The sequence below is a fragment of the Coregonus lavaretus genome (assembly GCF_964263955.1).
Source record: "Coregonus lavaretus genome assembly, chromosome: 5".
NCBI lineage: Eukaryota > Metazoa > Chordata > Actinopteri > Salmoniformes > Salmonidae > Coregonus > Coregonus lavaretus.
This window is the reverse complement of record NC_139992.1, coordinates 57,921,204-57,948,538: the sequence shown is the minus strand read 5'-3', so window position 1 is coordinate 57,948,538 and position 27,335 is coordinate 57,921,204. Positions and strand designations below refer to the sequence as shown.

At 43.5% G+C, this 27,335-nt stretch overlaps 1 protein-coding gene across 1 annotated transcript in view; it reads right to left on the bottom strand.

Moving 5' to 3' along the window:
• The window catches only part of LOC311129463 (striated muscle preferentially expressed protein kinase-like), a gene marked incomplete at both ends in the record, with an annotated part of 180,847 nt that overhangs the window by 109,545 nt on the left and 43,967 nt on the right, over positions 1–27,335 (bottom strand). Inside the window, 5 exon segments of the mRNA XM_084161756.1 lie at positions 13–195; positions 804–947; positions 1,151–2,739; positions 6,842–6,899; positions 11,461–11,547. Coding sequence (XP_084017882.1) covers positions 13–195; positions 804–947; positions 1,151–2,739; positions 6,842–6,899; positions 11,461–11,547 — 2,061 coding nt within the window.

Below are 27,335 nucleotides of genomic sequence, written 5' to 3'. Positions count from 1 at the left end.
ACTCATGCTTACCTGGTTTGATGGAAAGGGTGGCACTGCTAAATGCTTTCCCAGCCTCATTGGCAGCTGTCACACAGTACGTTCCAGCATCACTTGGTTTTGCACATTTGATGAGAAGTGAATACCGCTCTCCCTCCACTTTGACCCCATAGTTTGGGCTGTTAGTGATCTCAATATTGTCTCGTCTCCAGGTAACTAGATAAGGACACAGACAAAAATAAGCTGAGGTGATATCAAAAAGACATTTGTGCACAAAACAAATGTGCACAAAACAAACCGGAGTAAAGGTGGTGCCTACATTCTTAGAAAAAAGGCTTCCAAAATGGTTATTTGGCTGTCCCCTTGGGAGAACCCTTTGAATAACTATTTTGGGTTCCAGGTAGAACCCTCTGTGAAAAGTGTTCCACACCCAAAAGGGTTATTCAAAGGGTTCTCCAATGGAGACAATATATTTTAATGACTTTGAATGGGGTATGGTAGTAGGTGCCAGGCGTGTGTAAAGAACTGCAACGCTGATGGGTTTTTCACACTCCACAGTTTCCCGTGTGTATCAAGAATGGTCCAACACCCAAAGGACATCCAGCCAACTTGACACACTGTGGGAAGCATTGGAACTGTGGGAAGCATTGGAGTCAACATGGGCCAGCATCCCTGTGGAATGCTTTCGACAGCTTGTAGAGTCCATGCTCCGACGAATTGAGGCTGTTCTGAGGGCAAAAGGGGGTGCAACTCAATATTAGGAAGGTGTTCCTAATGATTTGTACACTCAGTGTATGTGCTACATAGAGATAGAGATAGCTTGCCTTCTGGGAGAGGGGTGCCGGCAATGATGACTCTCAGCAGGACCTCAGTACCAGCAGTTGCCACAGTGTCCTTAAGAGGAAACTCAAACATAGGGGCCTCCAAGGGGTCCTCTTCAGCAGACACGTAAGAGTCGTCTGAAGAATCTGCACAGATTACAAAACGTACATTTGAAAACCCAGTTTTAACGAAATTACGAAGACATTCATGGCTGTGTTCAGAACTGAGGAATACCCATTAGCATTGGACTTTGAAAATACAAGGGCAATAAGATAAGAAGCCTCTAATATGCACATGACAGACATTTTCATTTTCACCAAAAAAGATTGATATTGAAAATAATTCGCACCTAACTCTGGAGACATGGGCCTAGTGCAGCGACCCTTCACCCTGGTCTTCTGTGTTTGGCCTTCTTTCACATTGGTCAGTTCCTTAGACTTGTTAGTCTCTGGAGGAACTTCCTCTTCCATGGGCTCTTCTTCGACAATGATGGTAGGTATGATTAGCTTGGGGTCTGGCTTGATTAACTCCACTTCCATTTTCTCCTCAGATGGGGAGACTGGAATGTTTGTAGAAGAGGTAACCAGCCGTGGAGGTTTTTGCAGAGGTTGTATTGGATGCTCTTGTACAACGGAAGGCTTTCTCTGTACCAATTGACTTTCTGGTCTATGCTCTACTTTTCTTAAGGCTACCTCTACAGGTATTTTCCTTCCTGACAATTCTTCCTTTGGGGACTTTTGGGCAGGAGATTCTTGGATGTCCTGAGATTCTTGCATACGAGATACCCTCTGAACAACTTTGCATAACGTCATGTTGACAACAGTTCTGCTTGGTGACTCTTCCTGTTGTTGGCGATTTGCCGATGGATCGTAAGCCCTCTGCAGCTGCATCTTTGCTGGTGATGGAGACCTCTGACGGATCTCCCTGACTGGACTTGCTCGATTTACCTGTCTTGTTGGCCTCTGTCCCAGTAAGTCAGCCTGTTGCATAGATTCTGGAGTGGCTGCTACATCTCCCAATCTACTGACTGTTATGTTACTCATGGAGGGGCCCTCAGTCTCGTGGGTTTGGGGCGAAGGCTGCCCCTGTCGTGCTTGTTCTTGTAGGTGCAGTCGTGGTGATTTTGGTGGTGCTACCTCTTTAGGCTGTTCTGTCTCTTTCTGCTCCTTCTCCTGATGGACACGCTCCCTTTCCTGGAGCTTCTGGAGAATTTGCGGTGGGAGGGGCTCAATCTTCCTCAAGGGCTGCCTACCTCTTGCCCTGAGCGAGAGCTGCTCGGTGGAGAATGACTTCTTCATGTGAAGTTTACCCACAAGCTTCTTGATTCGTTGAAGCTCTTCAGTGAACTTGTTATCGATGTCCTGGACCTTCTGGGTGGTACGGGGCCTGCAGTCCTCCAAGGACGCAGCCTTCTGTCTGAAATTGGACCTCCGTTCGGCAGCGTCCACCTTCAGAGCCTCTCGTAGGTCTTCCCTCGAACTCTCTCTGGAGATGCCCAACCGGCTCCCTCCGTCGTCTGAGTCAACGGACACAGCGCGGTTGAACCCGGCCCAGGACCGTCCCGAGATGGAGCCTTCATGGTCACAGCTTCGCCTTCGCTCTTCGAAACCGCGCACCTTCTCAAAGATCTTGGAGCTTGCTCTGGTCAGTTTGGGGGACGGCCTAGGCTGGTATTCCTTGCGGGAGTACTCGCTGACACTGACAGATGTCTGAGGACGGGAGTTCTGAGTTTGTTTTAACTTTTCCTCAAATTCACCAGGGACTGTGTCTTGGTAGTCGGTTGGCACAAAAAATGTATTGCGGGGTGTGAGTGGTGTGTTTGGGGCTGACCCAGAGCGGCTTGGCATTGGAGAAGTGGAGGGGCGTTTAATAATTCTGGGAGAGGGGGGTGGGAGGACTTGTGGGGAAGATTCCCTCAAAACATTTCCGGATTGGCTCCTGAAAGAAGATGGTTATGGGAAATGATCTGTTAGAGAAAGAGTTCTAAATTATACCTGGGCCAGTGTGAGTAATGTCAGGGATATCATTAACACTGGGAGTTCTATTTTCGGCTGGCGTTAAGGCAGTGCTATTGTCAAACGCACATGCTCGTAGGCGCTTTGCTATCTTCCAACCCTTGCGCCAGGGTTGGTAATTTACCTGTCTAATATCAATGCGCTTGCGCTGAGGTGGGAGGAGTGGAAATATCTGAGCTGTGTCCTTAAAAAGTGTGCCAAATTGCCAATTTCATGCAGTGCAACTAGGGATATTTAAGACCAACCAAAAGCTGGTCTTAGCAGTAAGGCAGTTGGTATGGCATCGATTTTGCCAGCGGAAGCGTAGCCTAATCATTAGCCTATCACCAATGTTTATTCATATAATTTTTGGGAGCAGCAAAACAGTCAGCAGACATTCGCCATTTTTCTTTATATTAGATATTGTTAGTTTTTCAGCTTCTGTGAAAGGTTTTGATTCATTATGTGCAATGCCCATTGAATGAAATATATCAGTGACAGTAGAGGACTTCATGGATCCACCTGTACCCAAAAACCCGAGACCCGATCCGGGACCCGAGCGGGTCCGGATCCAGAATTCGAAATAATGTCACGGGTCTGGGTAGGATCTGATATGATTGTCACGGGTCTCAGATATGTGTAATTTTAACTGACTTGTCCGGAAGGACCCATACAGATCCGAATGTGACTGCTGCAGTAGTGAGAGAGAGGGAAATTGTATAATTGATGCTCTTTGCTTTTCACGAGAGTGGTGCGTGTAGCAATTGTTGTTGTTGTTGGCCAATCATATGTAATAAAAGTGGCAATAGGCTACAGTTATAGAGCCTCCATGTGGGGCAAATGTAAGGAGATATCTGATAAATGGAATTACATATATGGAATTAAAAGTTCAAGGAGAAGGATAGGCTACAACGACCAAGAGCCAACACGTAGACTGCTACTTTATATTCTGAATGGAGTTGTTGTTGTTTGTAACTTTGTAGGATGAGAAAGTGCATGCAGCCTCAATTAGCCTAGCTAACTAGCTAGCTTAACTAGCTTCTCCTGGTTTGATGCAGTCAAAACCGGTACTATGCAATCATATTGGATGATAGATAGTCTACTATAGCGTGAGTCGGCTTGGTTGGTTGCTGTCTCTCATCTCTCGCGCCTCCCTGTTCCGTGTCACTCGCTCACCTTCACAGTAGCCTACACATACAGCACGGCCCCTGCTAGAGCATCAACTCTCTCTACCTCCTCTCTGTCGTGCTTTATCAGCTCTGGTTAATAAAGTAGCTTAAAAATGGACTTTTCTGTTGCTTCTCTCCGACCAGGTCTATACAATACGGGTCTAGTTATCCTCGGGTCTGTTCGGAACGGGTCTCTATATTAAAAATGTTTATTTATGCATATTGGGTCCGAATGGGAAAGGCCCAGGTCTCTAAGTGACTGTAGGAAGCCTGTTTAGAAACATTACGTAAAAAAAAAAGATTGCTTATTGTTTTTCGTTGATCATTTTGTAAAACAATTCCTCTTCCACTTTCCTCTGATGGACCTAAATATAAAATCGTGGTAATTCCGATCACTGTCTGTTGCGCTGAATTCACTATTGATATTTACCTGTTTGTTTGTTTACCTTTATAATTATTTACGTGGCCTAATCTTATTATAATGTTTGGAAGGCAATGTCCATGGCTCGGACATGAAATGCAATTTTCAAAATGCAAATGCAATATGTAGCCAAATCTATTTCCATGTTGAAGCCAACTAGACTACTTTTTTTGTTTGTAATTTTTTGTATACATGTTTGTTATAACTACGCCTATTATAGGGTTAGTGTAGCCCTATAATATTTAATAAACTATCTTCAATGGATAGGACAAACATCCATGCCCTCATGCCGAATTGGAGTTTATAAAAAAAAAACGGAACATCAAACACCATAAATACAGAACTTGAAGCAACCACATAAAAAGCTTTGGAGCAGGTTTTCATTGGCTAGTGAGTGGCCAAGCCCTTGTCACACCTACAACTTATGAATTTATAGAAAGCCTGCCTCTTTATGCTAACCCCAGGTGTTGCGCCCATAATTCCCACCATCAAAATAGCTAAAATATTTATGTGAATGCGCTAAGATTTACGTTTGCATTTGGTTTGTGAAAATAGAGCCCTTGGGGTGCCAAAATTATATTTCTCACAACGTAATTACACTTTATATGAAACAAAAGATTTCAAGCACATAATTCTGTCGTTAAATCAGAAGATTGCAAACAGCAGGCATGGCAAACTGAAAATGATCTATTCAACAATGGCATACATAACAACCATAGGAGAACCAAAGGGGTCAATGATACCTCACACATACAATGAGATGTAAACAGTGCTCTGAATGGCAGTTTATATAGTCACGCAGTGTGAAGTCCATGTGAAGTCCAAACAAAGCTAAAGAAGCAAGGCTATGCTCAAACATTGGAAATGTTTGGAGTGCAGTAACTGCTTCCTTGCACAATTTGCCCACTTTATTTATTTTCATTCACTGACTGGTGTTGGTCAAAATGGAAAGCAAAATTGTAATGGGGGAGTCAAAGGAAATCGTAAGCCAAAATGAGAATGAATCTTAATATAGGTCAGAAAGTAAGTTGATGCTTAAATGGGCAATCTGTGATTCAAACAATAATAAAGTGGCCACCCCGCCACTGATTTTGGTAAACAGATGAGGGATGGGGCTGGAGAAATGTAACTACTCTCAAACTCATAGACATAGTTATGGATGCAAGGACAGACCATCCATAAGATCATAGTTTTAACTATGTTTTGAGGCTGTAGTGTTTGTTTACAATTACATTGTTTACAAACAATGGAGTAAAACAAGCTTATATTTTGGGTTCTGATGGGGTACGACAGTTGAACTAAGCTCATGAGTCATTTAAAAGTTGTATTCTTGAAGAATCAATGGGTATATATACTGAGTATACAAAACATTAAGAACTGACCAGTTGAATCCAGGTGAAAGCTATCATCCCTTATTGATGTCACTTGTTAAATTCACTTCAATCAGTGTAGATGAAGGGGAGGAGACAGGTTAAAGAAGGATTTTTAAGCCTTGAGACATGGATTGTGTATGTGTGCCATTTAGAGGGTGAATGGGCAAGACAGAAACTAAGTGCCTTTGAACGGGGTATGGTAGTAGGTGCCAGGCGCACCAGTTTGTGACAAGAACTGCAACACTGCTGGGTTTTTCAAGCTCAACAGTTTCCCGTGTGTATCAAGAATGGTCCACCACCCAAAGGACATCCAGCCAACTTGACACAACTGTGGGAAACATTGGAGTCAACATGGGCCAACATCACTGTGGAACGCTTTCGACACTTTGTAGAGTCCATGTCCCGACGAATTGAATCTGCTCTGCGGGTAAAAGGGGAGGGGGGGTGCAACTCAATATTAGGAAGGTGTTCCTAATGTTTGGTATACTCAGTGTACAGTATATCATTCATATAAAAGTCCCAAAATATATCAATCGCAGATTGCCTCTTTAAGGAATGTTTACTAATCATATCAGTAGTGAAATCTGTTCTAACAGTTACTCAAGTAAAACATACCTGAGGGATCCTGCTCAGTATATCACCTGCACCTCCATTCATGTCTTGACAGCAATAGCATACACACACCCCAGTGACTTTATTCTTTCTTAAGTGGGAGCTTTCCCAAGGGCAACAATCCACTTTTTAAAGCATTATTATGTGTTGCATAGTATACTAGTAAGTAATCTGAAATACTTTTATTAACTTGTGTTGTATTGTGGGTATTTGAGATGGGTGCACTTTAATATTTTATGCTTTCCTACGTGTGTTACCCAGACTTCTTGGTAATGTTTACCTAAAGGAGTATGGTTTGAGTATCCTTCCATTATAGATACTGAACCTGCTGTCATAGTAACCGCTTGCTAAAGACACCCTTTCCTTGGACTCCCCTACTGGCCAAGTTAGATTAGCATATGTGCTCTTATTAAAGACTTGACCCCTTGGTGCTTTATCTGGGTGGCTGCTTGCTCCACCCTGTTTGCTTGCCTGGAGGGCTTGGAGATGTCTTGAAGTCCTTCACCCCAGCTGTCCATCATTCTGTCCCCTGTGGCAAAATAAAACATGAAACACAAATAGTTTTGTTTGTTAGCCAATATTTCAGTTATTAGTTTCTACCTGAAATACTTTAATAGACTTTAATACTTTAATTGTTTAATAATTCAGAAGAAGGGTGTACCTCAGTTGGCATAGTTAATATAAGAAAGGCTCACTCCGATATAAACTTCAGACATGCAAACTATATTGTTAAATACTGTACATACAAGACAGGTAGGACAAATATGCCTGAACCCTGGAATTATGAAGAGCAAAGTTCCTTTTCAAATCCATAGCAACCATGGAAAAAATAACTAAGTCATTTTTATTTCTATACAGATAATTCTGTGAAACCAACTGATGGCATAAATTATATTCAGCTATCTGGTGCAGAGAATGTGACTGCTAAAAAGTCTATAGGCTCTATTTTTGGCTGGCGCAAAGGAGGCGCAAGTGTCAAATGCACGTTAGTTTGCAATTTTGTCATGTAAAAACTGGCGCACTGTCATTTTCCAGCCCTAACACCAGGTTCAGCAATTTACCTGTCTAACATCAGCTCACTTGCGCTGAGGTGGGAGGGGTGGCAATATTTGAGGTGTGTTCTTAAAAACACTTGCAAAAGTGACAATTCCATGCAGCGCTAATGGGACGTTTTAAGACCCACAAAAAGCAGGTCCTACAGGTACTGTAACACAGTTGATAATGGCATGGATTTGAGAGCGGAAATGCAGCCTATCCAGCCATGATGCACGTTGCCCATGGAAGAGAGATGTGCATTTTGTGCTGGTGAATCTCGTATTTAGAAACATAAAAAACTATTGGTTTCTCCCCATTTCGGACCCCTTGACGTATTCCACAATTTGTTACGTTACAGCCTTATTCTAACATTTATTAAATTGTTTTTTTTCCCTCATCAATCTACACACGATACCCCATAATGACAAAGCAAAAACCTGTTTTTAGAAATGTTTGCTAACAAAAATCAATCAAATAAACTTAAATAGGACATTTACATAAGTATTCAGACCCTCTGTACTTTGTTGAAGCACCTTTGGCAGCGATTACAGCCTCGAGTCTTCTTGGGTATGACGCTACAAGCTTGGCACACCTGTATTTGGGAAGTTTCTCCCATTTTTCTCTGCAGATCCTCTCAAATCAAATCAAAATCAAATCAAATATTATTGGTCACATACACGTGTTTAGCAGATGTTATTGCAGGTGTAGCGAAATGCTTGTGTCTCTAGCGCCGACAGTGCAGTAATATCTAACAAATAATAACTAACAGTTTCACAACATATACCCAATACACACAAATATAAGTAAAGCAATGGAATTAGGAATATATAAATATATGGACGAGCAATGTCAGAGCGGCATAGACTAAGATACAGTAGAATAGTATAGAATACAGTATATACATATGAGATGAGTAATGCAGATATGTAAACATTATTAAAGTGACAAGTGTTCCATTTATTAAAGTGGCCAGTGATTTCTAATCTATGTATATAGGCAGCAGCCTCTAATGTGCTAGTGAAGGCTATTTAACAGTCTGATGGCCTTGAGATAGAAGCTGTTTTTCCATCTCTCGGTCCCAGCTTTGATGCACCTGTAATGACCTCGCCATCTGGATGATAGCGTGGTGAACAGGCAGTGGCTCGGGTGGTTGTTGTCTTTCATGATTTTTTTGGCCTTCCTGTGACATCGGGTGCTGTAGGTGTCCTGGAGGACTGGTAGTTTGCCCCCGGTGATGCGTTGGGCAGACCGCACCACCCTCTGGAGAGCCCTGTGGTTGCGGGCGGTGCAGTTGCCATACCAGGTGGGGATACCGCCCAACAGGATGATCTCAATTGTGCATCTGTAAAGGTTTGTGAGGGTTTTAGGTGCCAAGCCAAATTTCTTCAGCCTCCTGAGGTTGAAGAGGCGCTGTTGCACCTTCTTCACCACACTGTCTGTGTGGGTGGACCATTTCAGTTTGTCAGTGATGTGTACACCGAGGAACTTGAAGCTTTCCACCTTCTCCACTGCGTTCCCGTCGATGTGGATAGGGGGTGCTCTCAATCTCTGTACTTTGTTGAAGTGCCTTTGGCAGCGATTACAGCCTCAAGTCTTCTTGGGTATGACGCTACAAGCTTGGCACACCTGTATTTGGGGAGTTTCTCCCATTCTTCTCCTCAGATCCTCGCAAGCTCTATCAGGTTGGATGGGGAGCGTTGCTGTACAGCTATTTTCAGGTCTCCCCAGAGATGTTTGATCGGGTTCAAGTCCGGGCTCTGGCTGGGCCACTCAAGGACATTCAGAGACTTGTCCCGAAGCCACTCCTGCATTGTCTTGGCTGTGTGCTTAGGGTCGTTGTCCTGTTGGAAGGTGAACCTTCGCCCCAGTCTGAGGTCCTGAGAGCTCTGGAGCAGGTTTTCATCAAGGATCTCTCAATCCTGACTAATCTCCCATTCACAGCCGCTGAAAAACATCCCTACAGCATGATGCTGCCACCACCATGCTTCACCATAGGGATGGTGCCGGGTTTCCTCCAGACGTGACGCTTGGCATTTAGGCCAAACAGTTCAATATTGGTTTCTGCAGAGATGGTTGTCCTTCTGGAAGGTTCTCCCATCTCCACAGAGGAACTCTAGAGCTCTGTCAGAGTGACCATCAGGTTCTTGGACACCTCCTTGACTAAGGCCCTTCTCCCCCGATTGCTCAGTTTGGCCGGGTGGCCAGCTCTAGGAAGAGTCTTGGTGGTTCCAAATTTCTTCCATTTAAGAATGATGGAGGCCACTGTGTTCTTGGGGACCTTCAATGCTGCAGACATGTTTTGGTACCCTTCCCCAGATCTGTGCCTCGACACAATCGTGTCTCGGAGCTCTATGGACAATTCCTTCGACCTCATGGCCTGGTTTTTGCTCTGACGTGCACTGTCAACTGTGGGACCTTATATAGACAGGTGTGTACCTTTCCAAATCATGTCCAATCAATTGTATAAACATCTTAAGGATGATCAATGGAAACAGGATGCACCTGAGCTCAATTTCATGTCTCATAGCAAAAGATCTGAATACTTATGTAAATAAGATATCTGTTTTTATTATGGGGTGTTGTGTGTAGATTGATGAGGAATTTTGTTTATTTAATACATTTTAGAATAAGGTTGTATCGTAACAAAATGTGGAAAAAGTCAAGGGGTCTGAATACTTTCCAAAGACACTGTACCTGCATACTTTATTTCGCTTCTTCAAGCAGGCTTTCCGTCTCCATTTTCAAAGAGCGCCACTTGTCCGATTACCCAAGACGCATGCTCCTCCAAACTATTCAATCCTCCTATAATACCATATCAACGGGATATATTTTTTAACGTCTGCCTCGCACATAGGCAACAATACAAAATAATCCGCTCCTGTCAATTTTATAGATGTGGGAATGTTATGCATAACGACATTTAAGCCTATGTGTGCACAGTGTGCCTTGGAAGGAGATAAGCGAATTTTGATATGATGCTGCTGACCCGATCCTATTTAGAAATATTGTTGTTGGTTTAAAAAGCAGATGGATTGTTTTTCGTTTAACTGAATTAAAAACTCATTACAAAGATTCACCGTCCATGGGTTTATGGTAAGAAAATACTGTACATGGGTTGAATGCAATGCAATGTTGTGTGCTATTTCTGGAGAAATGCAAATATGATCTGTAAGATGGTTCATGATGTTTATAAAACATTACATTTGCGGGCAGTAAAACGGTAAGTGGACATTCTCTTTATATTGGATCTTTATCCATTTCTGTGAAAAGTTTAGATGTGCATAAAACCCTCTCTGTTGCCTTTTCTGTATTATAACTATATTTAGACATAGCCTTTTTAAAACAAGTTGATGTTTCATTTTTATTAGAATTTGATTAGTATTATACACTCTTTTCAGGCCTTATCAATAGCCTAGTGAATGTAATCTTGCTTATTGACTATGTTTGGCATGTCCATGTCCAGACTGCAATTTACAGTAGGCCTAGCCCCTATATCAGTGTGAATGTTCTAGCCTATGTTTAACAATGTATTTCCATATTGAAGCAATGCAATTAGAACAATGTGGACTTCAAAAGTTTTCAACATATTTAACAAATATGGGGCAGGATATTTAAGGAACTAGGCTATAACAAACTAACGTTCGAATTGGAAATGATGACGATGCAATACATAAAAGACAACATGAAGCAACCACATAGCCATGGAGCACGTTCTGATTGGCCAGTGAGGGGCCAATCCACGACACACCCACAACTTGTTTATTTATCAAAACCCAGCCTTTTCGCTCCACCGCGAGCTACTGTGCACAAAATTCAGGTTCTGAAAACAGCAAAAATATCTCTGACACACCCCCGAACATATAACGCTACCACCAGCGCTAAGATTTAACATTGCGTAAGGTTTGTTAAAATAGAGCCCTATAATTACCATGTAGCTTGGAGTGAATACTACACAGGTGTTCTCAAAATATACCTTGCCACACAAAATATACCTTGCCACGTTTCATGCATTCTCCTTCATGCATTTGAGATAGGGATTGGAAAAGACATGGTACCTGCATGCGTAGCCTGGTCCTGAAGACCTCTGCTTCCTTCTTTGGTCTCAATGGGGTCTCCACCTTCGTCTTCTGTGGTCTCTGAGTCTGAAAGAGCGACAAGGAAAAGGTATTGGACTCAAATCACAGTGGACTGACAACATATGGTGTTGCATGACATTCCATTTTAAAACCATGGGGTGAATCCTAACCTATACTCAAGTCAAAATGTCACTTTGACATCAATACATAACTAAATGAAAATCTGACATAAATGGAAATTAGGATTCATCCCTATTCATAGCCCAGCACTAACACACCTGATTTAACTAAACACCAAGCTCTTGATTAGTTGTAATAGGTGTGATAGCGCTGAGCCCGATCAAAATTGTGAGAGGTCCGCCAGGAATGGATTGTGAAAAACTGCATTAGGAAAAGCCAACATTACATAGAGAAAAGAACAAAGCTACCGGTAAAATAAACAAAATCAGGTGCCAAAAGGAAGCTATGGTCAGAATTCAATGTTTGCAGATAGAGGATTTCCCCCACTGCACTTTCAAAGGTGTGTTTGATTTGTGTCCCAAAAGCAGGAAGCTGACATTCTATTTCGAAATTCTCATTTGCAACGATTAAATTCTGGCCTATAAGTAAGCAGTGGTGAACCAAGATGGTACCAAGGACATTTACCATTACTGTGCTGCAGTAAGGGGAAATCATGTTTCCATAGTGGTAGCAATGAGAAGCAGTTGTTACTTTAGGAAGCAATTAAATACCCTCTCTTTGTTAATTAGCTACTGTGCCTTCAGAAAGTATTCACACCCCTTGACGTTTTCCACATTTCCACACAAAGTGATTAAAATTGATTTAATTGTCATTTTTTGTCAACGATCCACACAAAATACTCTGTAATGTCAAAAAAATAAAAGGAAAATAAAAGGAAAATAAAACACTAATATGTCTTGATTAGATAAGTATTCAACCCCCTGAGTCAATACATAGAATCACCTTGGCAGCGATTACAGCTGTGAATCTTTCTGGGTAAGTCTCTAAGAGATTTGCAAACCTGGATTGTACAATATTTGCCCATTATTCTTTAAAATATTATTCAAGCTCTGTCAAGTCGGTTGTTGATCATTGCTAGACAGCCATTTTCAAGTCTTGCCATAGATTGTCAAGCCAATTTTTCTCCTATCACAGCCATTTAACTCACTAACTGGTTTACAATCACCATTGGCCTCATGGTGAAATCCCTGAGCGGTTTCCTTCCTCTCTGTCAACTGAGTTAGGAAGGCCACCTGTATCTTTATAGTAACTGGGTGTATTGATACACCATCCAAAGTGTAATTAATAACTTTACCATGCTCAAGAAGATATTCAAAGTCTGTTTATTAACATTTTACCCATCTACCAATAGGTGCCATTTCTTTGAGAGGCATTGGAAAACCTCACTGGTCTTTGTCGTTGAATCTGTGCTTTAAATTCACGGCTCGACTGAAGGACCTTACAGATAATTGTATGTGTGGTGTACAGAGATGGGGTAGTCATTCCAAAATTATTTTTAACACCATTATTGCACACAGAGTTGGTCCATGCAACTTATTATCTGAGTTGTTAAGCAAATCTTTACTCCTGAAGATATTTAGGATTGCCATAACAAAGGGGTTGAATACTTATTAACTCAAGACATTTCAGCTTTTCGTTTTTAATTAATTTGTAAAAATTTCTAAAAACATAATTCCACTTTGACATTATGGGGTGTTTTGTGTAGATCAGTGACACAAAATGTAAATGTAATCCATTTTAAATTCAAGCTGTTACACAACAAAATGTGAAAAAACTCAAGGGGTGCGAATACTTTCTGAAGGCACTAACTGCCATCTCTCACAAATGGTAGATACTCAAGAAAGACCTCTATCATGATATGTTTCAGCTAATTGGTGGTTCAGATATTATTAGTGTCTTGCATAATTTACTATGACATTTGATGCTATCAACAGTCAATCTATTGCAATAGGAGAGGTCAAGCGGGAAAGCTGTTTCAAACAAGCATGGAGTAACATAACACTGTAATTCTTTACCTCACACACTGTAAGGTGTGTAGGGAAAACATTCAAATCTTTATTTTGGAGCAATTTACTATTTCAAATTGGTTGAGTCAGTTTGATCATCATGAGTGAATCATCCCACTAGGCACACCACGTCATTTCAACGTGGATAATTGGGTAATATTTGGTTGAGACGTTGATCAATGAGATTACAACCTATATTCACCCACGCAAAAAGACAGCCAAAGGTTAGTCGAATTTCCAATGTGTTATCACTATGTCTGATTTTTGGTTTAGTTGTCACCCAAATGTCTATCACTGCACTTTCAACCATTTAAAAGCACAGTAAAGTTCTAATGGGAATACAGTGTCATATATTTTGTTTATTTATACAACAGATTAATGTGTTATCATTGTGCTTCATCTGATAGCAGAACCAAATGACCTGGATTGGTGTTTAGATTACATTAAAAGTACATGGTGCAAGTGATCAATGCCTCTCGAGGTTCTGCAGCAATTGTGAAGATCTAAAATTTTAAGGTTGAATGTTACATTAGTTTGTAATATAGCATTAACTTTAGGCTATTTACTGTATTACAAAAATAATATTGAATTGTGCTTGGTTGACAAGGCAACCAAATATCAACATTTGAAGGAGATGTATATTTTGCTTGGATGGCTCCATCTGTGCCACTGACTCTGGCTTTAATTCCAGTTTGTCTACAAATTAATAAGTGATATGTTGGATTCACATCTCCATCTCAACCATAAATCTAAGTAAACAAAATAGGATAAATCAAATCAAATCAAATCAATGGAGACTATGATTACCTTTTTCAAATCCAATGTACACTACCTGACCAAAAGTAGGTAGACACCTGCTCGTCGAACATCTCATTCCAAAATTATGGGCATTAATATGGAGTTGGTCCTCCCCTTTGCTGCTATATCAGACTCCACTCTTCTGGGAAGGCTTCCCACTTGATGTTGGAACATTGCTGCGGGGACTTGCTTCAATTCAGCCACAAGAGCATTAGTGAGGTCGGGCACTGATGTTGAGCGATTAGGCTTGGCTCGCAGTCGGTGTTCCAATTAATGCCAAAGGTGTTCGATGGGGTTGAGGTCAGGGCTCTTTGCAGGCCAGTCAAGTTCTTCCACATCGATCTTGACAAACCATTTCTGTATGGACCTCGCTTTGTGGATGGGGGCATTGTCATGCTGAAACAGGAAAGGGCCTTCCCCAAACTGTTGACACAAAGTTGGAAGCACAGAATCGTCTAGAATGTAATTGTATGCTGTAGTGTTAAGTTTTCCCTTCACTCTAACAAAGGGGCCTAGCCCGAACCATGATAAACAGCCCCAAACCATTATTCCTCCTCCACCAAACTTTAAAGTTGGCACTATGCATTCGGCAGGTAGCCAGATTTGTCCGTCGGACTGCCAGATGGTGAAGCGTGATTCATCACTCCAGAGAACGCATTTCCACTGCTCCAGAGTCCAATGACGGCAAGCTTTACAACACTCCAGCCACGTTTGGCATTGTGCATGCTGATCTTAGGCTTGTGTGTGGCTGCTCGGCAATGGAAACACGTCTCATGGAGATCCCGACGAACAGTTCTTGTGCTGACGTTGCTTCCAGAGGCATGTTGGAATTCGGTAGCGAGTGTTGCAACCGAGGACAGACAACTTTTACATGCTTCAGCACTCGGTGGTCCCGTTCTGTGAGATTGTGTGGCCTACCAGTTTGCGGCTGAGCCCTTGTTGCTCATAGATGTTTCCACTTCACAATAACAGCACTTACAGTTGACCGGGGCAGCTCTAACAGGGCAGAAATTTGACAAACTGACTTGTTGGAAAGGTGGCATCCTACGACGGTGCCACGTTGAAAGTCACTGAGGTATTCAGTACAGCCATTCTACTGCCAATATTTGTCTATGGAGATTGCATGGCTGTGTGCTCGATTTTATACACCTGTCAGCAATGGGTGTGGCTGAAATTGCCGAATCCACTAATTTGAAGGGGTGTCCACATACTTTTGTTTACAGACAGATTATTTCACTTATAATTCACTGTATCACAATTCCAGTGGGTCAGAAGTTTAAATACACTAAGTTGACGGTGCCTTTAAACAGCTTGGAAAATTCCAGAAAATGATCTCATGGCTTTAGAAGCTTCTGATAGGCTAATTGACACCATTTGAGTCAATTGGAGGTGTACCTGTGGATGTATTTCAAGGCCTACCTTCAAACTCAGTGCCTCTTTGCTAGACATCATTGGAAAATCAAAAGAAATCAGCCAAGACCTCAGAAAAAAATGTGTTGACCTCCACAAGTCTGGTTCATCCTTGGGAGCAATTTCCAAATGTACCACATTCATCTGTACAAACAATAGTATGCAAGTATAAACACTTTGGGACCACGCAGCTGTAATACCGCTCAGGAAGGAGACACGTTCTGTCTCCTAGAGTTGAACGTACTTTGGTGCGGAAAGTGCAAATCAATCCCAGAACAACAGCAAAGGACCTTGTGAAGATGCTGGAGGAAACAGGTACAAAAGTATCTATATCCACAGTAAAACGAGTCCTATATCGACATAACCTGAAAGGCAGCCTAGCAAGGAAGAAGCCACTGCTCCAAAACCGCCATTAAAAGCCATACAATGGTTTGCAACTGCACATGGGGACAAAGATCGTACTACTGGTCTGATGAAACAAAAGTAGAACTGTTTGGCCATAATGACCATCGTTATGTTTGGAGGAAAAAGGGGAACGCTTGCAAGCCGAAGAACACCATCCCAACCGTGAAGCACGGGGGTGGCAGCATGATGCTGTGGGGGTGCTTTGCTGCAGGAGGGACTGGTGCACTTCACAAAATAGATGGCATCATGAGGAAGGAAAATCATGTGGATATATTGAAGCAACATCTCAAGACATCAGTCAGGAAGTTAAAGCTTGGTCGCAAATGGGTCTTCCAAATGGACAATGACCTCAAGCATACTTCCAAAGTTGTGGCAAAATGGTTTAAGGACAACAAAGTCAAGGTATTGGAGTGGCCATCACAAAGCCCTGACCTCAATCCTATAGAAAATATGTGGGCAGAACTGAAAAAGCGTGTGCGAGCAAGGAGACCTACAAATCTGACTCAGTTACACCAGCTCTGTCAGGAGGAATGGGCCAAAATTCACCCAACTTATTGTGGGAAGCTTGTGGAAGGCTACCCGAAACGTTTGACCCAAGTTAAACAATTTAAAGGCAATGCTACCAAATACTAATTGAGTGTATGTAAACCTCTGACCCACTGGGAATGTGATGAAAGAAATGAAAGCTGAAATAAATAATTATCTCTACTATTATTCTATTTCACATTCTTAAAATAAAGTGTTGTTCCTAACTGACCTAAGACAGGGAATTATTACTAGGATTAAATGTCAGGAATTGTGAAAAACTGAGTTTAAATGTATTTGGCTAAGGTGTATGTAAACTTCCGACTTCAACAGTATGTTGCAAAAAGTTTTGTGGCTCACTGCCATCAGTAGAACTCAAGTAGAACACAACCACTCACTGAACACAAACTTCAGCATCACTGAGTTGTTCAGACTGCCAAACACTCTCAACATACAGCTCCACCAAACAAAGTAATGGGTAGAGCTCGGAATAGATAAGACTCCCACTGAGTCATCAGTAACCCAGCAGCTCTCATGAGATGTTCTCCACCTCAACATGGGAGGACTAGATGCTCAGAGCTCACTGCTTCAGACAGAATGGAATGATCATCTAATGTTCATCTAAATGGATAGACTTAATTTGAGTATGAGCTTGAATTAGCTCAACAGAATTATACTATACTACATTTTATTAATATGTGCAATTCATCCAATTCAGTTAAATCACATGAAATGATAGCGTTAATGGTGATGATGATAAAATGTTATTCAACAAAAACAGAGAAGATTTCCGTTGTCACTATTATTAATACAATATTTTACCAAAATAATTGAAAAACGAAATATATCAGATCAAAAAATAAAATTATAAATTGGCATGGCACCAGCTGTCAGACTTCACATGTAGCTTCCATAGGTAATGTGTTCTAGTAACCTGTTATTCCTAACTCCAAGCAAACCATGAGTGGATGATCCAAATGGCGGCTATGAGAGGCCAGTTTTCTGAAAGGAGAAACATAAAGTTATTTAACGACATGTTACACAGTATTACAATGCACAAATATAATACAGCAAATGTTTTGCTGTTATAATTATACAATAACAGGGATAATATCATTTCCTTTGCATGCACATGCATTATTGGAGCTGTATGATGCAACATGTGAGAGATTAATGAGTGCGTAATGGATTGCTGATTCAAAGGTGCCATTTTTAGAGAGCCTGGCAGGTATTGTACAGCTGTTGAATAGAAAGTCTAGGGGGTATGACAACAGTGCCAGCGGGCTTGTGATGACGCAGAGCTGTCATGACCACTCTGCTGCCCATGGACACTGTGGACCATGCCTCCAGTAGCGAGAAGCGCAGCTAAAGTTTCTTGCTAACAATCCAGATATACCCCAACCAAAAACCCTGGATGAACGGAGATATCCATACTATTCTGAGAGCTTGTGCTGCAGCATTCAATGTCAGCAGAACGAACCCTGATGACTTGGTGGTGCGCAATGCTTACAAGGCAAGCAGGTACGAGCTCCACAAATCCATTAGGGACGCAAAAAGACAATACAGACTCAAACTTGAATTGATGTTCAACAACTCAGACTCGCAACGTATATGGCAAGTACTACAGACTATCACGGACTACAAAGGCAAATTCAGCTGTGTGGTGCCCTCCGAATCCTCCCTCCCAGACGAGCTTAACACATTCTATGCTTACTTTGAGGCAGACAATACCGAGCCATCCAGGAAGACTCTCAAAATAATGAAAACTCACAAAGCCGCCGACCCAGATGGCATCCCTGGCCGCGTCCTCAGAGTGTGTGCTGGCCAGCTTGCAGGCGTCTTCTTGGACATCTTCAACCTGTCCCTATCCCAGGCTGTAGTCCCCAACTGCTTCAAGGAGACCACCATGGTCCCAGTGCCCAATAAAAACAAGGTGTCATGCCCAAATGACTATTGGCCCGTCACACTCACCCCGGTCATCATGAAGTGCTTTTAGAGGCTGGTAATGGTCCACATCAAGGCAGAATGCCAGGCACACTGGACCTACTCCAATTTGCCTACGTCCAACAGATCCACGGAAGATGCCTTTTCCATCGCTATTCACACAGCCGTAACACAAGGCCACGACAATGCCCCTTTCCCCTCCGGAGGCTGAAAAGATTTGGCAATGAGAGCATCTTGACTGGCTGCATCACCACTTGGTCTGGCAACTACTCGGCATCCGACCGCAAGGTGCTACAGAGGATACAGCATACGGTCCTGTACATCATTGGGGCTGACCACCCTGCCATCCAGGACCTCTATACAAGGAGGTTTCAGAGTTAGGCACTAAAAATGGTCAAAGACTCCAGCCACCCAAGTCATAGACTGTTCTCTATCCTACTGCATGGCAAGCGGTACCGGAGCGCTAAATCTGGGACCAAAAGGCTCCTGAAAAGCTTCTACACACAACCAATAATACTGCTAAATAGTTAACCAAATAGCTACCCGGACTATTTGCATTGACCTTTTTTGCACTAACTCTTTTTGACTCTATGCACACACACTGGACTCTACCCACACACTCACAAATACTTACACTGACACTCCAAGACATACACACACACACTCACTCATCACATACGCTGCTGCTACTGTCTATGATCTATCCTGTTGCCTAGTCACTTTACCCCTACCTATACTGTATGTACAAATCTACCTCAATTTCCTCGTACCCATGCACATTGACTTGGTACTGGTACCCCATATGCATAGCCAAGCTATCATTGCTCATTGTGTATTTATTCTTTGTGTTATATATATATATATATATATATATATATATATATATAGATATATAAATTATATATACTGCACCAGTCAAATGTTTGGACACACCTACGCATTCCAGGGTTTTTCTTTATTTTTACTATTTTCTATATTGTAGAATAATAGTGAAGACATCAAAACTATGAAATAACACATATGGAATCATGTAGTAACCAAAAAAGGGTTAAACAAATCAAAATATATTTTATATTTGAGACTCTTCAAAGTAGCCACCCTTCGCCTTGATGACAGCTTTGCACACTCTTGGCATATTCCCAGCTTCATGAGGTAGACACCTAGAATGCAATTCAATTAACAGGTGTGCCTTGTTAAAAGATAATTTGTGGAATTTCTTTCCTTTTTAATGTGTTTGAGCCAATCAATTGTGTTGTGACAAGGTAGGGGTGATATACAGAAGATGGTCTTTTACCAAATAGGGCTAAGTCCATATTATGGCAAGAACAGCTCAAATAAGCAAAGAGAAACGACAGTCCATCAGTACTTTACATTTACGTCATTTAGCAGACGCTCTTATCCAGAGCGACTTACAAATTGGTGCATTCACCTTATAGCCAGTGGGATAAGCACTTTACAATATGTTTTTTTTTTTTTTTTTTTTTGGGGGGGGGGGGGGGGTGGGGTGGGGGAGAAGGATTACTTTATCCTATCCAGGTATTCCTTAAAGAGGTGGGGTTTCAAGTGTCTCCGGAAGGTGGTGAGTGACTCCGCTGCCCTGGCGTCGTGAGGGAGCTTGTTCCACCATTGGGGTGCCAGAGCAGCGAACAGTTTTGACTGGGCTGAGCGGGAACTGTGCTTCCGCAGAGGTAGGGGGGCCAGCAGGCCAGAGGTGGATGAACGCAATGCCCTCGTTTGGGTGTAGGGACTGATCAGAGCCTGAAGGTACGGAGGTGCCGTTCCCCTCACAGCTCCGTAGGCAAGCACCATGGTCTTGTAGCAGATGCGAGCTTCAACTGGAAGCCAGTGGAGTGTGCGGAGGAGCAGGGTGACGTGAGAGAACTTGAGAAGGTTGAACACCAGACGGGCTGCGGCATTCTGGATGAGTTGTAGGGGTTTAATGGCACAGGCAGGGAGCCCAGCCTACAGCGAGTTGCAGTAATCCAGACGGGAGATGACAAGTGCCTGGATTAGGACCTGTGCCACTTCCTGTGTAAGGCAGGGTCGTACTCGCCGAATGTTGTAGAGCATGAATCTACAGGATCGGGTCACCGCCTTGATGTTAGTGGAGAACGACAGGAACGGGCAGTCCTTCCCCGGGAGGAAGAGCAGCTCCGTCTTGCCGAGGTTCAGCTTGAGGTGGTGATCCGTCATCCACACTGATATGACTGCCAGACATGCGATTCGCCACCTGGTTATCAGAAGTGGGAAAGGAGAAGATTAGTTGTGTGTCGTCTGCGTAGCAATGATAGGAGAGGCCATGTGAGGATATGACAGAGCCAAGTGACTTGGTGTATAGCGAGAATAGGAGAGGGCCTAGAACTGAGCCCTGGGAGACACCAGCGGTGAGAGCACGTGGTGCGGAGACAGATTCTCGCCACGCCACTTGGTAGGAGCGACCGGTCAGGTAGGACGCAATCCAAGAGTGAGCCGCGCCGGAGATGCCCAGCTCGGAGAGGATGGAGAGGAGGATCTGATGGTTCACAGTATCAAAGGCAGCAGACAGGTCTAGAAGGACAAGAGCAGAGGAGAGAGAGTTAGCTTTAGCAGTGCGGAGAGCCTCCGTGACACAGAGAAGAGCAGTCTCAGTTGAATGACCAGTCTTGAAACATGATTGGTTTGGATCAAGAAGGTCATTCTGAGAGAGATAGCAAGAGAGTTGGCTAAAGACGGCAGGCTCAATAATTTTGGAGATAAAATAAAGAAGGGATACTGGTCTGTAGTTGTTGACATCAGAGGGATCGAGTGTTGTTGTTTTGAGAAGGGGTGCAACTCTCGCTCTCTTGAAGACGGAAGGGACATAGCCAGCGGTCAAGGATGAGTTGATGAGCGAGGTGAGATAAGGGAGAAGGTCACCGGAGATGGTCTGGAGAAGAGAGGGGATGGGGTCAAGCGGGCAGGTTGTTGGGCGGCCGGCCGTCACAAGTCGCAAGATTTTATCTGGAGAGAGAGGGGAGAAAGAAGTCAAAACATAGGGTAGGGCAGTGTGAGCAGGACCAGCAGTGTCATTTGACTTAACAAACGAGGATCGGATGTCATCAACATTCTTTTCAAAATGGTTGACGAAGTCATCCACAGAGAGGGTTGGGGGGGGGAGGATTCAGCAGGGAGGAGAAGGTGACAAAGAGCTTCCTAGGGTTAGAGGCAGATGCTTGGAATTTAGAGTGGTAGAAAGGGGCTTTAGCAGCAGAAACAGATTAAGAAAATGTAGAGAGGAGGGAGTGAAAAGATGCCAGGTCCGCAGGGAGTCTAGTTTTCCTCCATTTCCACTCGGCTGCCCGGAGCCCTGTTCTGTGAGCTCGCAATGAGTCATCAAGCCACGGAGCAGGAGGGGAGGACCGAGCCGGCCGGGAGGATAGGGGACATAGAGAGTCAAAGGATGCAGAAAGGGCGGAGAGGAGGGGTGAGGAGGCAGAATCAGGAGATTGGAGGGAGAAGGATTGAGCAGAGGGAAGAGATGATAGGATGGAAGAGGAGAGAGTAGCGGGAGAGAGAGAGCGAAGGTTGCGACGGAGCATTACCATCTGAGTAGGGGCAGAGTGAGTAGTGTTGGAGGAGAGCGAGAGAGAAAAGGATACAAAATAGTGGTCGGAGACATGGAGGGGAGTTGCAGTAAGATTAGTAGAAGAACAGCATCTAGTAAAGATGAGGTCAAGCGTATTGCCTGCTTTGTGAGTAGGGGGGGACGGTGAGAGGGTGAGGTCAAAAGAGGAGAGGAGTGGAAAGAAGGAGGCAGAGAGAAATGAGTCAAAGGTAGGGAGGTTGAAGTCACCCAGAACAGTGAGCGGTGAGCCATCCTCAGGAAAGGAACTTATCAAGGCGTCAAGCTCATTGATGAACTCTCCAAGGGAACCTGGAGGGTGATAAATGACAAGGATGTTAAGCTTGAATGGGCTAGTGACTGTGACAGCATGGAATTCAAATGAGGAGATAGACAGATGGGTCAGGGGAAAAAGAGAGAATGTCCACTTGGGAGAGATGAGGATTCCTGTGCCACCACCCCGCTGACCAGATGCTCTCGGGGTATGTGAGAACACATGGTCAGACGAGGAGAGAGCAGTAGGAGTAGCAGTGTTTTCAGTGGTAATCCATGTTTCCGTCAGCGCCAAGAAGTCGAGGGACTGGAGGGTAGCATAGGCTGAGATGACCTCTGCCTTGTTGGAAGCAGAACGACAGTTCCAGAGGCTGCCTGAGACCTGGAACTACACGTGGGTGGTGCGTGCAGGGACCACCAGGTTAGAGAGGCAGCAGCCACGTGGTGTGAGGCGTTTGTATAGCCTGTGCGGAGAGGAGAGAACAGGGATAGATAGAGGCATAGTTGACAGGCTACAGAAAATGGCTACAATAATGCAAAGGAGATCGGAATGAAATGAACTAAACATCTGGGAAAGGAGAGAGCGGGGCCTCCCTCACATATCACTGAAACACCCACATATAACTCTCCCAACTTCCACCTCAGAAACTATAATTGTTGTAAACTACAGCGGTTCAATGTTTTCTAGGAATAGACTAACTTAGTTTATTCAGCTAGCTAACTTGGTACAGTATTCTTCCGTGAAAATCGTCGAGGGCACCTAGTCATTTGACGCCACAGCCAACTAGCATGCCGGACTCCAACAACACGGTTTAGCACCAATACTCGGCCACAACAAATCACCAGTGTGTCAACACGCCAAGCAGATCATTCGTGTCCGTGTCTAACGTTGTGGGTTAGTCCCGACAGCTTGAGCGAGTCCGTCGTCAACTTATTCAGCCAGTTAGTTAGAATAGTTAGCATACTAGCTAGCCATTGCTTTCAGACAAAGAAGAAACCCCTCCTCCCACGGCACGAGCACACAGAGAGAGCCAAGCTAACGTTAACTAGTCACCCATGTCCCGAATTCCCTTGAACGACTCTGGCTACCAGTATGTAAAAACAAAACACAAATGTAGGTTATAACTTACCCCTAGCAGCTACTGTTAGCTAGCCAAGTGCAAAGCTAGCCACTGAATTGACTCAGCCAGTTCGCGTCTGTTCGCTAGGTCGTTCCAGCTATTGTTTAGTAGCTATCCAGGTAGCAACAAGCTAGCTAAATTTCAAGCACAGTAGCCACTTACTACCTAACGTTAACACTTCAGACAATGAGGTTAGAAAAACAGCTGAATGGTAGGCATTATTGTATGTAATTATTGTAGGCAGCTAGCTGGCATAATTACAGGTACTCTCAGGCGTGAAACAACTAACCACAGTTGCTAATAGTTACCAGTAGCTACCCGCTAGACTTTAAGACATGAAGGGCAGTCAATCCGGAACATTTCAAGAACTTTGAAGGTTTCTTCAAGTGCAATTGCAAAAACCATCAAGTGCTATGATGAAACTGGCTCTCATGAGGAGCGCCACAAGAAAGTGTCACGAACCGGCTCAAGTTCGTAACAAAAAGGGAGACACCGTGGAGACAAGGAATACCAAAATATATATTTATTAACTAAAGTAAACTAAATAAACTTAACAATGGTGTGTGTAATCAGTAGTGTAAGTGAGTGTTTTGCATGCATAAAATGTTATAATGCAAAGTGTTGAAAGGTGCTAAAGCAAACAACCAACAAGCCACAAAAATACCACAACAACAATCAATAAGGTGTCTGCATGGAGAGAGTCTCCCCAATGAATGTAGAAGAGGTCCATTTATCCTGGGACACACCCGGGCCCAGGTGTTTCCCATGTAGCTGACGACCCTCCCAACTCCGCCCACCGGCATCCTAATAAGGAAACAAGAGCAAAGAGAGAGAATACGGCAGACAGAGTGGGAGGGTGGTTTGCATCTTCAAAAGCCTGGTGACAACGAGAAGACCATACGTACACAGCCTTAGCTTTCAGCAAATCTGTCAAGGGAGCAACCACAGTAGAGAAGTTCCTACAAAAACCACGATAATACCCAATCATTCTCAAGAAACGCATCAGTTCCTTTTTAGTAGTTGGTAGTGGAAAAGCATCAATAGCTACCACTTTAGCCCGAACAGAACGCACTTCACCCTGTCCAACCACCTTTCCAAGGTATGTCACAGTCGCCTGAGCAAACTCACATTTAGCCAAATTTATCGTGAGGTGATCCGCAGCCAGACGTTTGAACAAGGCTTGAATACGGGACAGATGTTCCTCCCAAGTATCGGCATATATCACTACATCGTCCAGTTAAACAGCGCACCCGGCCAGACCAGAGACAACCCTGTTCATAAGTCGCTGAAAAGTGGCAGGTGCATTACGCAGGCCGAAACTCACAACCGAATACGAGTACAGACCAAAAGGTGTAATAAAGGCAGAGATTTCACATGCCCTACTCGTCAGTGGCACCTGCCAATAGCCCTTTAACAGGTCAAATTTGCTCACAAACTTAGCTGCGCCGACTTGATCAACGCAGTCCTCCATCCGAGGAAGAGGATATTAATCCGGTTTAGTGACATCGTTTACCTTACGGTAGTCCGTACAAAATCTGTTTGTTCCATCCGATTTACTGACCAAGATACAGGGAGAAGCCCAACTGGAGAAAGAAGGCTCTGCTATTTTACTCTCCAGCATGTACCTTACCTCAGCATCCAGACAACACAGTTTCTCTGAAGAAACTCTATAGAACCGTTGACGAATGGGGTCAGCATCTCCAATGTCAATATCATGTTCTATTAAGTTTGTACGTGTAGGTGTATCAGAAAACAAACCTGGAAATCTCTGAATCAAACCAACCATCTCTTTCCGCCCATCAACAGGTAGATGAGTAAGAAGGCTATCTAAAATCTCCAGTGTCTATGAATTTTTCAATCTACCCTGCAGTATGCAATCGTTGGGACTAGAAACATCTTCCTCCTCCTGCACAGACCTAGCATGACCAGAACCCAGGGAATTAACAGTATCAGCCAAAAGAACAGCCTTACCGTCCTCTGTAGACTCCCCCTGTTCAGTCTCAGAGGAACGTGCATAATAGGGTTTTAACAAATTTACATGGCACAGTTGGTGTGCTTTCCTCCGTTCTGGAGTGGCAACTAGATAATTTTGCTCAGTGTACTGGCGCACCACTGTATATGGACCTTGAAACTTGGCTTGAAAAGGAGAACCAACAATTGGCAGCAGAGCCAGAACCTGATCACCTGGACTAAAGTGACGAGGCTCAGCTCGGCGATCACATATGCTCTTCATCCTGTCCTGTGAAGATGATAGCTTCTCTTTAGCCATTTCACCAGCGGCATACAAGCGTCGCCGAAAATCACACACATATGATAACAGGGATTGAGGAGGCTCGGGAGACTTCCAGTCATCCTGGAGAACAGATAAAAGCCCACGCACCCTATGTCCAAACACAAGGTCATTTGGGCTAAAACCCGTGCTCTCCTGTGAAACCTCCCTAGCGGCTAACAGTAACCAAGGCAACCCCTCCTCCCAATCCTTATCCATCTCAGTACAATAAGCTCTCAACAAAGACTTAAGTGTTTGATGGAAACGTTCCAGTGCTCCTTGACTTTGCGCATGAAAGGTGCTAGACAAGTGGTGTTTAATATGGAGCTGTTGGAGAACCTGACCAAAGAGATTAGAGGTGAAATTAGATCCTTGATCACTTTGAATGACCTTAGGGATTCCAAACAGTGAAAGAAACTGAGTCAAAGCTTTTAACACAGACTTAGTCGTGATAGACCGGAGAGGATAAGCAGCAGTTAACCTAGTGGTCTGACACATCACAGTCAACAAATAATTACTACCCTTTTTAGAACGAGGCAGAGGACCAACACAGTCAATAATCAGATACTCAAAAGGTTTACTGAGTACAGGAATAGGAAACAGTGGTACCGGCTTAATAGCTTGATTAGGTTTACCAGTTAATTGACAGGTGTGACAAGTTTTGATGAAATCAGAAACATCCCTCTTTAATCTTGGCCAAAAGAAATGTCTTAATATGCGATTGTAGGTTTTCCTCACACCCATATGTCCACCAACGTCGTTGTGAGAAGTTGTCAACACCAACTCACAAAGCTTAACTGGTAGCACAACCTGACTAATCGCCTCCCCCAGAAAACAACTACCATGAGACATACACTTTCTCATCAGGACCTCCACTTTCTCATCAGGACCTCCTGTTGGAGAAAATAACCCTGTGTGACATCTCCCAACTGTTCCACAGGCACAATTTGGTCCCGCAACTCTTCTAATGTGGAGTCAGTCCGTTGCGCCTCGATTAAATCGGCGCGGGATACAGATAACGGGATAACAGTAACAGATTTCTTTGTGGTATTCTCGTTAGCCAGTTCCGTGACCAGGTCGTCATGGATCATAGAACGCGTCACTGCACACGCAGAGAACAACTCTGGGAAATTCTACGCACTCTCATCAGGAATCCCTACAATTGACGGCTTAGTGGAAACCACTAAAGATGGAAACACGATAGGCCACACACGCTCCCCAGCCAAGTTATTTCCAAGGATCACGTCAATACCCTCAATAGGCAATGAAGGACGCACCCCCACAACAACCTCACCTTTCACCAGTCCACAATCCAACATCAATTTATGCAATGGAACAGAGAGTGTTCAAACCTATTCCCCTAATTAGAACACTATTCCCTGAATCAGTCTCCACAGAGAAGGGTAACACAGATTCCAATACAAATGATTCAGAGGCACCTGTGTCTCTTAGGATCTTTACTGGCACTAGGTTCTTACTTCCTAACATAGACACAAAACCCT